Genomic DNA, 13,484 nt, shown 5'->3' with positions numbered 1-13,484 from the left:
GGTCTGTAAAACAGGAATGCAAGTGGCACCTACCTACTGCGAGAACTAGACAAGTTGATACATGGAGGGGAGGGGGCAGCATGATGGATCCAAGGTGTAATCTCAGTACTGCAGAGGCTGAGACAGGAGGACCACCAAATTTGAGGACAACCTGAGCTACACATGAATTTCAGAGCAGCCTGGGTTACAGAGTGAGACACCAAAACAAAAGAAAAACCTTACAAATAACCATAAAAGTAAACAGGGTCTCATGTTGCCCAGGCTGGCCTTGAACTCATTATGTAGCCAGAGATGACCTTAAACCTCTACTATACCTGCTTGCACAGTTCTGGGTTTGCAGGCACGTGATACCCGCCTGCTGGGGACTGAGCCTAGGGCTTTGTGGGTACCAAGCAGGCAGTCTACCAGCCGAGCTACATCTCCACCCTATATGAAGGCGTTCTGAGTTAATACTTAGGAGAGTGGCAGGTACATGGTCAGTACTCAGCAGACAATAAGTATTGCTGTTAAGAGATCCTAGTCCAAGTAAATTAGAATGGAGTAATTTAGAACAAAACCGTGAATGAGAGATCGTCTCAGCAAACACTGTATCAAGATTCAAGACAGCTTCCACTCTCTAACTTTCCAAGGACTCTTGATCAGAGCAAAGGGAAAGTTCAGGTCCCCACACAAGGAACCTAAAGGACTGGACCATGAATATCTCCAAGTGACAGGAATCGCAGAGCTGTCCTTGACTCAAAGCTGCTCCATCACGCTGGCCTTTGTCTCATCTAGCTAGTCCTCCACCTGGGTGCCCCTTGTGGGTTTTCAATGTGTGGGTGACAGCCTGTCTGCATAGTCATCCCACCCATTAGCAGGCTCAGGTAGTAGACACAGGCTCTGTGTGTGCCTGGCATCCCAGCACCTGCCTAAGAAAGGCTTCGGGCATGTGTGTATGCCCAGGAGAGGAGAGGGGAGGAGGGGAGAGCAGAACCATGTATGTATGTATGCCCAGGAGAGGAGAGGGGAGGAGGGGAGAGCAGAACCATGTATGTATGTATGCCCAGGAGAGGAGAGGGGAGGGGAGAGGAGGAGAGGAGTTGAGTTATTCGTATATTCAGTCAACACTTGTTTGTGAAGCACCTGCCATATGCTAGACACTCTGCTAGGCACTGGGACCCACCATTAGACAGACAGCCATAGTCTCTGCCCAGGAAAGTCTAGTAGAAACAGGGTGAAGGGAGGACCCACAGGTGTCTGGGGTCAGTGGGACTGGGGAGGAGAAATCTGAGGACGGCAGTAATTTCCATGCGACAAAAGCCAGCAGAGCAGAGGAGCAAAGGCTTCGAGGTGGCAGATCCTGAAGTCTTCGAGGCTGAAGTTGGGCAGTGGGAGGAGTCTGGGGAGGGGACAGTGGGGAGACAGGAAAGGAAGGTAGGGGCCGGAGAACACTGGCTGCTCTTCCAGAGGACCGGGGTTCAATTCCCAGCCCCCACATGGCAGCTCACAACTGTCTGTGACTCCAGTTCTAGGGGATCTGACACCCTCACACAGACATACATACACGCAGGCGAGACACCAATGCACATAAAATACAAATAAATCTTTAAAAAGAAAAAGGGAAGGTAGTCAGGCCGGGGGGATGTTGACCCTCTCTGGGGACCCATCAAAGGGTTTGGGGACAGGGCTGTGCCTTGATGAGAGATGTTTTACTGAGTGATCACGTGGTTAGAACAAGTATTGTCAGTTCCAGAATGGTCTGTCTCTGCCCTGTCCTCGCCCCGGGGCTGTTGGATACTGTGCCTAGACACTGGGAACCACAGCTGCCTCACGTCGCTCCACAGGGACTTGAAACACTGCCAGAGGAGAGAGCCTTTGAAGGAAGGGAATGTTGGGTGACCAGTGTGAGGGAGCCTTGAAAGTGTGCCCTCTGAGTGACAGTGGCTTATTCTTAGAGCCACTCAGCCACACTGAGGCAGTGAAATTCTGTTTGTGAGAAGAGCCTACCCCAGACCTCTGTCAGGGCGGCTGAACCGGCTGGCTGGGTGCATGGGAGTGGTTTGCATGTTTGTGGAATTACCATAGCTATCCCTGGCCACGTTCACCGTGACTTCACATGGGTCTCTCTTAAACTAACCCCTCTAGACATTCTGCCCAAGCCCACAGCCTCCACGAGGCCCTGGCGTGTCCACCATCTCCAAACCTGTCATGGTCCACCAGGAACCCAACTTCATCTACAGGCCAGCTGTGAAATCCGAGGTCCTGGTAAGCCCCTTAGCCCCACCCCCACCCCGCCTGGGGGTGTTTCTAGAGCAGCAAGCCAGTATCCTCTTGCCCGGGTTTTGACACCTATAGAAGGGAAGTGAGATATGACACAAAGTCAGATCAGATGCCATCTTGTCACCTTCTTGCTCAAGAGATGAGTTCGCGTGATACGCAGTGGGCCTGGACCCGTCTAGTAGAATTCCTGTTCTCTGACTACATAGCCTGCAGCTCCATCTTTACGACAGTGTTGAGTCTGGGGAGATGGCTGAGCTGGTGCAGTGGTTGCTGTCTGAGCACGAGGGCCTGAGTTCAACCCCCAGAATCCACACTTTTTAAAACGTTGGACATGGTGATGCAATCCCAGTATAGAGGAGACAGAGACAGGCGGGTCCTTGGGGCTTGCTGGTGGGTTCCAGGTCACTGAGAGACCCTGTCTCAAAAGATAAGGTGGGTGGCATCTGAAGAGTGACACCTGAGGTTGTCCTTTGACCTCCACGTACATATACATGCATGTGCATACACGTGCACGTGCACACATATGTGCATACACACACAAACCACCGTGAACACAAACCACAGTGTTAATACTTAAGACTCTGTGCGGCCTCAGAAGATGGCTCCCATCATCCCTGTTCACAGCTGAGGAAGCTGTGTAGAGAGGTATTGTTTGTCCCTGGCACATCCTGGACTGCCCCCTGCCCCCAGGCTCTGGAACGCCAAAGCCATGATCTTACCGTTATTACCAGAGCCTAAGAAATTGTGCTGGACTTGACCTGCATGCGAGGCCTGTCTGGCCAGGCATGCGGCACCCTTCACCGGGAGAATGGCCAAAGCAGATGCTTCTCAATCCTCACTAGGACCAGGTCCTGGGTGTGGCCCTGGGGGAAAGGTCTGCTGACCCCGGTCCCCACAGCTAAGGGAGCTGGGGCTCACAGGCACCCCACAGGGATCCAACCTCCGGCTGGCCTCCCACAGTGGGAGCACAGCCATGGCAGAGCTTTATTCCCCTCAAGGAAACCCTACCCAAATGTCAGGGCGGGGCACTCCAGTTCTAATTTTGAGCTTTAGCTGTCCTGTCGGCTCCCCCAAAGGGCAAAGGTCGTGCTCTGGGTCAGCCTGCTGAGTCCGCTTGTGTTGTCTGGTTCATAAGAAGAGGGGTGTCTGCTCAGCTTCACAGCAGCTGCTGCCTGGGAGGCCTGGTGTGCTCCCCTAACATAAGTCTATCGGGGAGGAACCAGGTAGCCTCAGGCTGGCAGCCCCAGGGCCTGGCACCAGGGGGCAGACGATACCTATGTTTAACATCCTGTGGGGCACTGTCTTTTATTCCTGGCAGCCGCAGGAGATGCTGAAGAGGATGGTGGTGTATCAGACAGCTTTCAGACAAGTACAACGACACCCATGGTAGTCGTGTGTCACCCATGGTAGTCGTGTGTCCGTAGTCCTGTGTCTCTGGTCCTCCCCCACTGCCTCACTCTGCCTGACTCCTCCTCCTCCACGCCAGTGCCTGGCGGTTTCGAGGTACCCCAAGGACCACCTGCTGGGAAGCCTCAGGACAGCACTGGGTCGGTTCCCTCCCCCACCCCACCCCCCGCCCCCCAGCAAAAGGGGACCCGTGGCTTTCCAGAGCATAAGCACTGACTGAGAAGTCCACCAGCAGAATGGCCACTCTTACCCTCTGGGGGTCCAAAGAGGAAGTCAGACAGAGGGAACCCCGGAGGCCAAGGGAGAAGGGAGGGGTGGGGGTGGGGCATCTGGCTACCTCCTTGCTCCTGTAGTCTGGATCACAGTTTTTCTTAGCCACAGGAGGTGGTGGCATCTTGGCTCCTCCCTTAGTCTGGGGTTCACGGGGACTTGGAAGTCCTTGCTGGCAATGAATTGGGTCAGACAAGATCTAGCTACCCTACATCTGGGGCTTCCATCCAGGGCCAGCTGTCGGATTGACAGTTTCAGCACCAATGAAGGAAACCCCCAAATCAAAGGTGACCTGGCTAGCAGTCTCTCCACCCACCCACACACGCTCACGGGCTGATGTGATAGGCAGAGAATAGAAGGGTGGGGGTGGGGGGCACAGGCAGAGTGTCTATAAGAGGCTGCTGACAGCCCAGGACCCGAGATGGACAGGAGACAGCAAATCGTTAGGAGGTGCGCTGCGCCCAGCCCTGCTTCTAAATCCATCAAGGCCGGGGGAGATGGGATGCGCAGAGGAGTGCTGTTGTCTTCCCCATGCCACAGAAGTGCAGCTGAAGCAGGGAGCCCTGCACGGGTGTCCCTGCTGGAGTCAGACCCTGGTTTAGATCCAGGACATCGGTTCTGGGATCTGCTCTCAAGGCACTGCCCTTGCCCAGTAGGCACTGAAGGCCCACAGCAGAGACGCAAACAACCCTCAAAAGGAAAAGAGGCCACTCAGGGGCACACAGCTTCAAGCTTGCAGTTAAACCCTTGGCCTCCGCCTCTGACTCCTGACCTTAGGCATTAATGTCACCTCTCCGGCTTCAGTTTCTCCATCTGCTGAACCCAGGGTGTAGATCTCTTAAGGCAAACCAGCAGGAATGTTTTGTAAGTTTCAGAATTCACATAAGACCTGCCACCCACAAAGGGGACTGTGGCCAGCATGGCCCAGCATTCCGGAAGAAACAGCCAGGGATAGACAGGCCTTCTTGGCGGCAAGGGACAGGTCCAGATTCTGCCTCGTAACCTCCATGGTGCTTAGATGTGTTGTGACCCTTGTTCTGTGTACTGTCTGACATACAGAGACTGGCCTGGGTGTGATCTCTGACCTTGGCCAGACAGATCCAAGGCCTCATTGGGGTTCAGCCTGGAAATAAAAGGCTAGGGAGATAGGGTGTGGGCAGACATCCAGGGACCCATCTGCTGAAGCTGGGCCCTCATCTTGTGCCCAGAGTTTCATAGCTGCAATCTGGGCAGGGCAGGATCTCTGGCCTGCTCACAGGACTTGGTGAGGCCTAGAGAACTGTGTGGCCACCTTTCCAGTGGGGACTGACTGTGGTTTTTGTGATCCTAACTCGGGAACAGCACCCCGGCTTCCGAGGCCGGTGGGTGCCCTAGCTTGGCTTACTGTGTGTGACTCCTGGGCCACTTACTCTGGCTTTGCCCACTTCTTACCATGTTGTTTCCAAGTCTGGAAACACAGACTTGGTTTCACCACAGCAACCTCGCTTAGCCAGGACCCCAGAGCTGTGTATCCTTTCCATCCCCCCTGATCTCACCTCCTAGATCAGCAAGGAGTGGCCAGACACCCGCCCCCAAGCTCACCACTACCTCTCTTCTCCCCTTGGTATAGAGTGTCACTTGCCTTCCCCAGTCACTTTGTGGCGGTATTCTCCAGGCCAGACAGACCTCCGTGAGGTCAGAGGGCTGAGTGGAGAAGCATGGCTTCACCCTTACGGCTGGTCACAGCCTCCAGTGGGGACATAGAAGGCCAGCTTGGGCCCAAAAAGTCTGCAGAATGAGGCTTTCTGTGAGTCAGGACCAACTGCCTAGACGTCCAGATCCCAGTGGTATCCCTGAAGCCACAGACAGCCACTGTGGACCAGAGCAGAGGCAGGGCCACGCTCCTCCAAGTGCTTCCTGCAGCTTCCTGCTTGCCCCGTCTGTTGTCATTGCCAACCTCCTCCCTCTACCCCCACCCCACCACAGCTGTGCCCTATCCCCTGCTCACCGCTGGCCCCTGGAATCTGGCCCCCGTGCCCCCTTCCTTGCCTGTGGGAGCTTGCATTTGTCGTGTGCCTCCGTGGCCTCTTCTCTCTCTAAAGCCTCCCTTTGCTTCCAGGACTTCAGAAAATATGAAGAAGGCTTTGACCCCTACTCCATGGTAAGAGGGAGCTCTCCAGCTCCAGCTTGGGGAGCAGTCCCCAGAATGAGGAAGAATTAGAGCTTTATTCTGGACCTTGGGGCACACAAAGAGCCCCAACAAGGGCCCAGATGCTCTTTCCTGCTCCATTTAGACAGCTTTTCAGTGAGAACCACGGTGTGTGTGTGCTGTGTGTATATATGTATACATGTGCACATGCATGTGTGTACTATATGTATGCATGTGTACACACCCTCATGTGTATGTGTTCACAAGGCTCTTTCTTCCATCACTCCAGTAAGCCTAGAACAGTGGGACTGGGCCTTGGGGCTGCAAGTGTGTGTGTGTGTGTGTGTGTGTGTGTGTGTGTGTGTGTGTGTGTCCATTGTCAAGGCCAGGGACACTTTCACCCTTCATCAGACTCACAGCTGTCCCCACTCTGGTTTTCTGTCTCTAGTTCTCGCCAGAGCAGATTGCGGGGAAGGACGTCCGGCTTCTGCGCATCAAGAAGGTACCTGGTCATGGGGTGGAGGCTGGTCACCAACCTTCTCTACCCCTGCCATCTTGGTCCCCTGGTTATTCTACTCCTAGGTGACTCAGCAGGTTCCTGCTTCTCCCCACTCCTTGTGGGGGACACATGCTCAACCCAGGCCTGCTTTCTCCCGTGACTCTCCCATGGCCTCTGCCCTGCATGGCCCCATGCCTCTTGCACGCTGTAGCCCTGTGAGAGACTTCCTGGTGCTCCACAGGCTGCTGTCTGTGTGGCCACCTAAGACCTGCTTTCCTCCACACAGGAGGGGTCTTTAGACTTGGCCTTGGAGGGTGGAGTGGACTCCCCTGTGGGGAAGGTGGTCGTCTCTGCTGTTTATGAAGGGGGAGCCGCTGAACGGCATGGTGAGTATGGACTGGCTTTGTGTGTTTGCGGGATGGTGTGATGGCTATACCAGATGCCCCAGGAGAGCAGACATCTGCTAGCTTCAGATGGCCTCACAGTTGTTCAAGAATGTCAGGTCCATCCAGAAAACCATCTAGCTAGTCTCAGACATTACCTGAGGCTGTGCCATGGTACAGACGTGCCCAGATGCCACCCTGCCCTCCAGGGACCCAAGGCTAGTGGCAGAAATGGGCTCAGAATCACAGCTCCTTATAGTAGGGGGATCACCAGCCAAGGCTTGGTGAGGAATGATGATGGGAGGGAAGCTGTAAGAACCCAGAGGGTGTAGGATGCAGTGAAGCCAACGAAGCCAAGCACCACAGCCTGTGAAGGAAGGGAGCCTTCTAGGGAGAAAAGAGCACGCAGAGAGCAGGGGGACACATCCTGGTAGAGCAGGTGATCGGTGGAATGAGTCACGTATCAGGCATTAGTCTAAGGACCTGGCCCACAGCCCTGGGCCTAAGAATTTCATGATATTCACCCACTGAATCCATTCGCAAACCCCAGGTATACACCATCGTGTTCTCACAGCTTAGGAACTGAGGCACGTTGAGATCAAGCCGCTTCTTCAAGGATCCCCAGCCAGTAAAAGATGTAGGCAGGACTTGAACCCAGGCACATTGGCCATTTGGTTTAGTGCCCAGTATAAGTGGCGCCTCTAGGGAGGTCTTCCCCAGCCTGGCCCCTCCCACAGGGCCAGGGACCTCTCAACACTCCCCCATACACACTGGTTCTCCCCATGCCTTCCTTCCCTTTCAACAAAAACACCCTCTGCTGGGGCTGGGAATGTGGCTCAGCTGGTGCTTGCCTGGCATGTGTGAAGCCCCGAGTGCCATCGCCAGCACTGTGTGAACCAGCACTGATGGCACGTGCCTGTAATCCCAGCACTTAGAAGCTGGGAGCATGAGGGTCAGAAGTTCAGGACAACATAGTGAGTTTGAGGCCAGCCTGGGCTACATAAGACTGACTCTCTTTCAAAACTAAACAAAACCCAGGCCCCACCATTTACTGACTCAGGACCCAGGCTGTCTGCTGCTTCCCACTATCAACTCACTCACCTGTCAGCCTTTGAAATCTTATGTCTCAAACTCCACTGTGACTGATGCTTCTGCCACACCAGGAGGGGCTTCTGTATCCCGGGAGCACTCTGTAGAGCCTAGGCTAGCACAGGAAATCCTAGGATCAGATCCCTTCAGGCTAGAACAAGGCCCTCCCATGGCCAGAGGGGTTCGGGTGGAGGGGTGGAGGACCAGAGCCTGAGACAGACAGGAGTCTGGAATTAAAGGCCCCTGGTGGCTGGCAGCTGGGCTTTGGCAGTTACTGAAGCGAGGAATGCACCCTGGCCACCTGGGTGCTGTCCAGCCCTGCCAACCATGGCCTTGGCCTCAGAGAGGCCTCTGAGTGCCGCTTGGAGCCTTTCTTCCACTTCTGCTCAGCTAGACACCTGTCATAACTTCCTGTTAGGACCCTCTCCTGTTCTCCTCCCGTTTCTGTGCGACCTGAAGGATGGTTTGCTGTCTGCCCACCTGTGTCTGTCAGGGAAGGACCAAAGAGGGCCTGTGCTGCTCCTCATGGCCTTACTGAGAGTTGCTTATCCTCAGTTCCTCTGCACAGGAAAATCTGCTGTATGAGGTTTGGTCCCATGCAGGTTTAGACAGCCCAGGACGGACATTCCCAGAAACACAAGTTCCAAACTACTAGGGCTGCCACCTTGCTGACTGACTCACACCACATTCCTGTGGTCTTCACACTGATAAGGCTTCCAAGTGATTGAGTTCCATGTAACCCAGAGTTTTGTGCACATCAACCAGAATTCTATCCAAAAAGGAGGTATGATGGCCAAGAGGTGTGGGACATCAGACATAATCTGCGTGTTTATAGAGAGCCATGGTTCATATTATGGTATCTGAGGCCCTGACAGATGTAAACGGAAGTTTCTTGTCCTGACTGCCTGTTCCCAAATAGCCACTCTGAGACTTACATTAATTATAAAAGCTTGACCAATAGCTCAGGCTTGTTATTAGCTAACTCTTACATTTAAATTAGCCCATATTTCTATTTATGCTTTGCTATGTGGTGCCACCTTTATTAGCATGGTATATTCATCTCCTGCTCCCTCTGCATCTGGCTGGAGACTCCTGACTCTGCCCTTTCCCTTCCCATCATCCTTAGTTTGGTTGCCCTGCCTACACTTCCTGCCTGGCTACTGGCCAATCAGCGTTTTATTAAACCAATTTGAGTGACAAATCTTTACCGTGTAGAAGAGAATTATTCCACAGCAGACAGGTCTTGCAGTGAGCAACTTGTTCAGTCTATACTTCTTGCCTTCCTAAAACCACTGGATTCCAGGACAGCGTGTCCAGCAGCACATGCCAGCAATGGTCTTTGTTTCAGCCCTCTCCTGTTGAGTCCCTATATTGTGTTAAGTGCTATGAGAGAAGTACTGGGGTGAGAGCGGTGAGCCAGGAAGACAGTCCTGCCTTGTGAAGCTGGGGAAGGATGGGAGGGGTCATCAGCAGGCACGTCAGTGGTTGTGGTCACACTGTGAAAAATGCTGAGCATGGGAAAAACGGGGCGCTGGGAAGGAATTAAAGGGACTTGTTTTTGATGGAGCTAGTGTGGCGAGCAATGGAGAGGTGCAGCTGTCCTTGACGGCTCAGACTTTTGGAACTGCACCAGAAATGTAGGTCCATCCTGCTGCAGAGTGCAGATTGCGGATGCCAAGGACTGTTCTGTGGTCCTCTGCTGAGCCTAGAGGGCACCTGTGGGAGGGGCCTAGAGGGCACCTGTGGGAGGGAAGGGGCTTGAGAAAATGAGCCTATTTAGCCTTTCAAGAGCTTCCAGAGCCCAGGGTGGGTCCTCTCCCACTGTCCCACAGTAATGAACCACACAAAGCCCTGAATCAGGCACATGTTACAAGTAGTCCTGGTGGCCGATCTGCTTCTTCCTGAAGGTGGCGTTGTGAAGGGGGACGAGATCATGGCCATCAACGGCAAGATTGTGACTGACTATACCCTGGCTGAGGCTGAGGCTGCCCTGCAGAAGGCCTGGAATCAGGGCGGGGTGAGAATGAGCCCCTCCTCCCTCCCCACTCCCCCTCCCTCCTCCCTCATCACCTGCCTCAGACCCTGGTGTCTGAAGCCTGGCCTTACAAATGGCAATGGCCCAGTCTGGGGCTGGTACCCAAGGTCCAGACAGTGGATTGATTGGACCTGAAAGGCCACAGCCCTGAGAATTGTCACTTCTTACTTAGACTTGAGTCCCAACAGCCAGTGGCACAAACAAAGTCCAGAAGACTGGACATGGCCATCTACCCTGCCCCCCGCCCCCGACACACACACACAAAAAAAACCCAAACTCCAAGGTCTTCTCTAAGTGTGCTAAGTAGGAATCAAGAGAGTGTCGGGGGGCTGCTAGAGAGTGAACAGACTAGAGGGCAGACAAAAGAGGGACTGGTAGTCTGTTCCATGCTTAGCAGATATGCCACGTGGACCAGAGCTACCACTTAAAGTCTCTCAGGACGTGCACTGCACAGTCTGGGGGGGCACCCCCCGACCGACCGACCGACTGTGACGTAAGTGGTACCTACCTACTCACGCTGTGCAGTGCACAACCTGTGCCGCTGTGTGCAGGCAGCTGAGCCTGAGCTATTAAGTTCAGTGCCGAGGAAGCTGACCCGATGGGCCTGGGACCCACATGAAAGGATGTGGAGGCGAGAAGACCAACGGGTAACACGATGACCGTCTTTGGCGATCTGAAGGGCTGTGTCAGGACAGAGGGGAGCACTTGTGTTCCGTGCTCCTGGAGGGAGGCCACAGGGGAGGGGGAGAGAGGTTCAGTGGGGGGAGGGGTAGTGTGCTCTCTCAGGACTTGCCAGTGGACACACCCAAGGCTGGGGTGGACAGTGATGAGCAGGCTAACAATGGTGACGATGCCGTTGAGGGGGCTGAGTGTCAAGGTCGGAGAGTGAGGCCCAAAGAGCCTGTGTTTGCTATGGCTCAGGGCTACAGGTGCAGCTTGTCGGTGGTACCCTTTCCTAGGTTGTACCCCAGACTTTAAGGGGCCACATCTGTAAGTCTATGTGTGATTGTAAAGTGGCTGACCAGCCCTGCTCCATAGATTCACATGGAAACCTGGTGCCAACTGAGCGTCTTGCAGCCCTGCTTCTGGGGGAGAGCTTTCCTAGGGTGTGGGCCTCCAGAAGCGAACCCCAGCTTTCACTGTGCCCTGGCTGACCCTTGCTTATGTAGCCCAGGAGTGGGACAGAACACTAGGCAGGTGCATCACCCACCCCTCCGTGTGCCCTGTGGTCACACGGTGTCTCTCCACAGGACTGGATAGACCTTGTGGTTGCTGTTTGTCCCCCCAAGGAATACGACGATGAGCTGTAAGTGTGTGTAGGCATCCTGCCCTTGCACCCCCCCCCCCCGGTTCCTCCCAGGATCCTAGCCACCTTCCTCCAGCCTCACCCAGTGAAAAGGATGCCCTGGGCACACATCTGCTGGAAATCATGGGGCCTAGAACACCCTGGGCTAGAGACACCTAGGAACAGAGTCCCGGGCCTTAGTAGTGTTGGCTCACACTGGCCCACACTCACCTGCCCAGTATAGCCTCCATTCCACATGCCTTGAAGAATCGACAGTGCTTGTTGGAATCCAGGGCCTAGGCAGGACTGGGAGAGATGGAAATCAGTGAAGGGAGAGGTCCTGGGAAGCCTCACCCAGCAGTAACTGAGCCCTCTTGTCTCCTGCTCCACCCTGCATGTGAAGCTCTTCTCCTCCCTCTTCTGCAGCCGAAAGCCCCCAGCCGGCCCGAAAGCAGCTTGAAGCCCATGAGCCCGTGTGTAGACACGGGTTCTTCCTGCAGCTGGAGCCCACGGTGACTAGGCAGGCAGCTGCAGGGCCCTGTCTGCCCACGCTGCGTGCCATGTGCTGCCCATGATCCTGGCAGGTTCTTTGGACTGGTATCTGAAGGGAGATAGTGGCAGCCTGCAGAAATGTCTCCCTTGGGGCTGCTGCCAATGGCTGGGACACTAGAGCTTAAGGGGATGTGCAAGGCCCAGCTGGGGGCACTGGCTGGAGACCTGGGCGTGCCCACAGCCCTTGGGACCTGCTTTGGGTCACACTCGGAGTCTCTTGGAGCAGGGTAGCAGGTAGCACTGAGCAATGGTGCCTCCCACCTGATGGACTAGGCTGGAAGTGGAGGCCCACTGAATCTCCCCGCTGGGGCCTCTCTTCCCCATGAGAACCCCTGCACTCTGTTCAGGCACAGCCAGGCCATTCAGGCTCTTTAAGCTGGTCCAAAGAACCACGGTTGATGGGTTCCATTGATGTGCCCTGTCGTGTCCCAAACCCTGCTTTGGGACTTTGTCGATGGTCTCCTTCCCACCTTGATCTGGTTCTCTCTGGCACACCAGGGAGCCAAGCTTTGGAGTGTTGTTCTACCTGTGTCCTGTGTTTGGTGGCTGTGACCCTGGAGTTGATTGTGGTCTGAAGCCCACAGCCAGGGCAGCTCCAAGCCTGGGCTTGTGAGCTGCTTTCTCTTAGAATTTTCCCCAAATACTGCTCCTGCTCATGCTTCATGCACCAAGACGGTGGGCCTGGCCTACCATGTCCTTGATGGCCATTTTGTCACTTGCTCTTGACAAGTGACTCCTGTCCTGCTGCTCCCACCCCCACCCCTCCCCATCCTGACAACCCTTCTCTCTTCCTGTGTGCTGTGGCTGGTGTGAGCCGAACTGAGAGGGGCCCCTGGAGACTGGCAGGGCTGTGTGCTGCCATGGTGGGGCCAGCCATGGACAGAGGGTCACTCACAACGCTCGTCCACCCTGTCTGTTTCTTCTCCCCCACAGGACCTTCTTTTAAAGTCTGGAGAGAGAAGCCAGCCAGACTCCATCCTGGAGTCCGGTAAGCTCTGCACCTAGCCCCTGAACTCAGCCTGAGAAACAGTCACCAGGTGTAGAAGTCTCCCTGAAACTGTGCCCCAGACAAAGAGTGCAAATGGCCTGGTCCAAGAGATGGAGCAAAGAGCAGCTGCTGTTCTGGAGGCGGCGGGATTCCAGGTCCCATTTCCCACTTCCTCCAGCTCTAAGGGGCCCCTCCCAGCTCTGGAGCATTCCTTCCTTGAGACCTAGGAGCCGCCAGCTCCTGCAGCTCTCTCCCACCCTCTTCTGATCACTGCTGAAAACCTGACTGAGCTCACTAATAAACAAGACTGACTCCTTTTCCAGCTTCTGGGATGAATGTGCGTGGACAGCAGATTCAAGGCTGTTAAATGAAAGTTGTGGCCCCATGGCTGTGATCTGAGCATGACATGTGGAAGTCCGATGGCCAGGCCTGGCTCGGGGCTAAGGAGGAGGTAGCAGGAGCTCCAAGCTGGGCTTCGAGGTGTCCCTGGCAGAGAGGTGGGGAATGAAGGTATGCGGCAGGGCTTTGCCCTGTTCCCCTCAAATGGGCACCTCAAGGTGTAGAGTGACCCAGCTGCTATCAGAGACCA

At 54.9% G+C, this 13,484-nt stretch overlaps 1 protein-coding gene across 1 annotated transcript in view; it reads left to right on the top strand.

Annotated features, from left to right (window-relative positions):
• Ush1c (USH1 protein network component harmonin) overlaps positions 1–12,127 on the top strand; it is a 46,803-nt gene extending 34,676 nt beyond the window's left edge. Inside the window, exons 19-26 of the mRNA XM_059274424.1 lie at positions 2,125–2,244; positions 3,578–3,628; positions 6,035–6,076; positions 6,513–6,566; positions 6,850–6,949; positions 9,943–10,052; positions 11,321–11,376; positions 11,759–12,127. Coding sequence (XP_059130407.1) covers positions 2,125–2,244; positions 3,578–3,628; positions 6,035–6,076; positions 6,513–6,566; positions 6,850–6,949; positions 9,943–10,052; positions 11,321–11,376; positions 11,759–11,930 — 705 coding nt within the window. The 3' untranslated portion in view covers positions 11,931–12,127. The remainder of the gene's footprint in view (positions 1–2,124; positions 2,245–3,577; positions 3,629–6,034; positions 6,077–6,512; positions 6,567–6,849; positions 6,950–9,942; positions 10,053–11,320; positions 11,377–11,758) is intronic.
• Positions 12,128–13,484: the final 1,357 nt, after the last annotated feature.

Source organism: Peromyscus eremicus, chromosome 1 (assembly GCF_949786415.1).
Source record: "Peromyscus eremicus chromosome 1, PerEre_H2_v1, whole genome shotgun sequence".
NCBI classification, from domain to species: Eukaryota; Metazoa; Chordata; class Mammalia; order Rodentia; family Cricetidae; genus Peromyscus; species Peromyscus eremicus.
The sequence above is the reverse complement of the archived record's forward strand: the minus strand, read 5'-3'. Positions and strand labels throughout refer to the sequence as shown.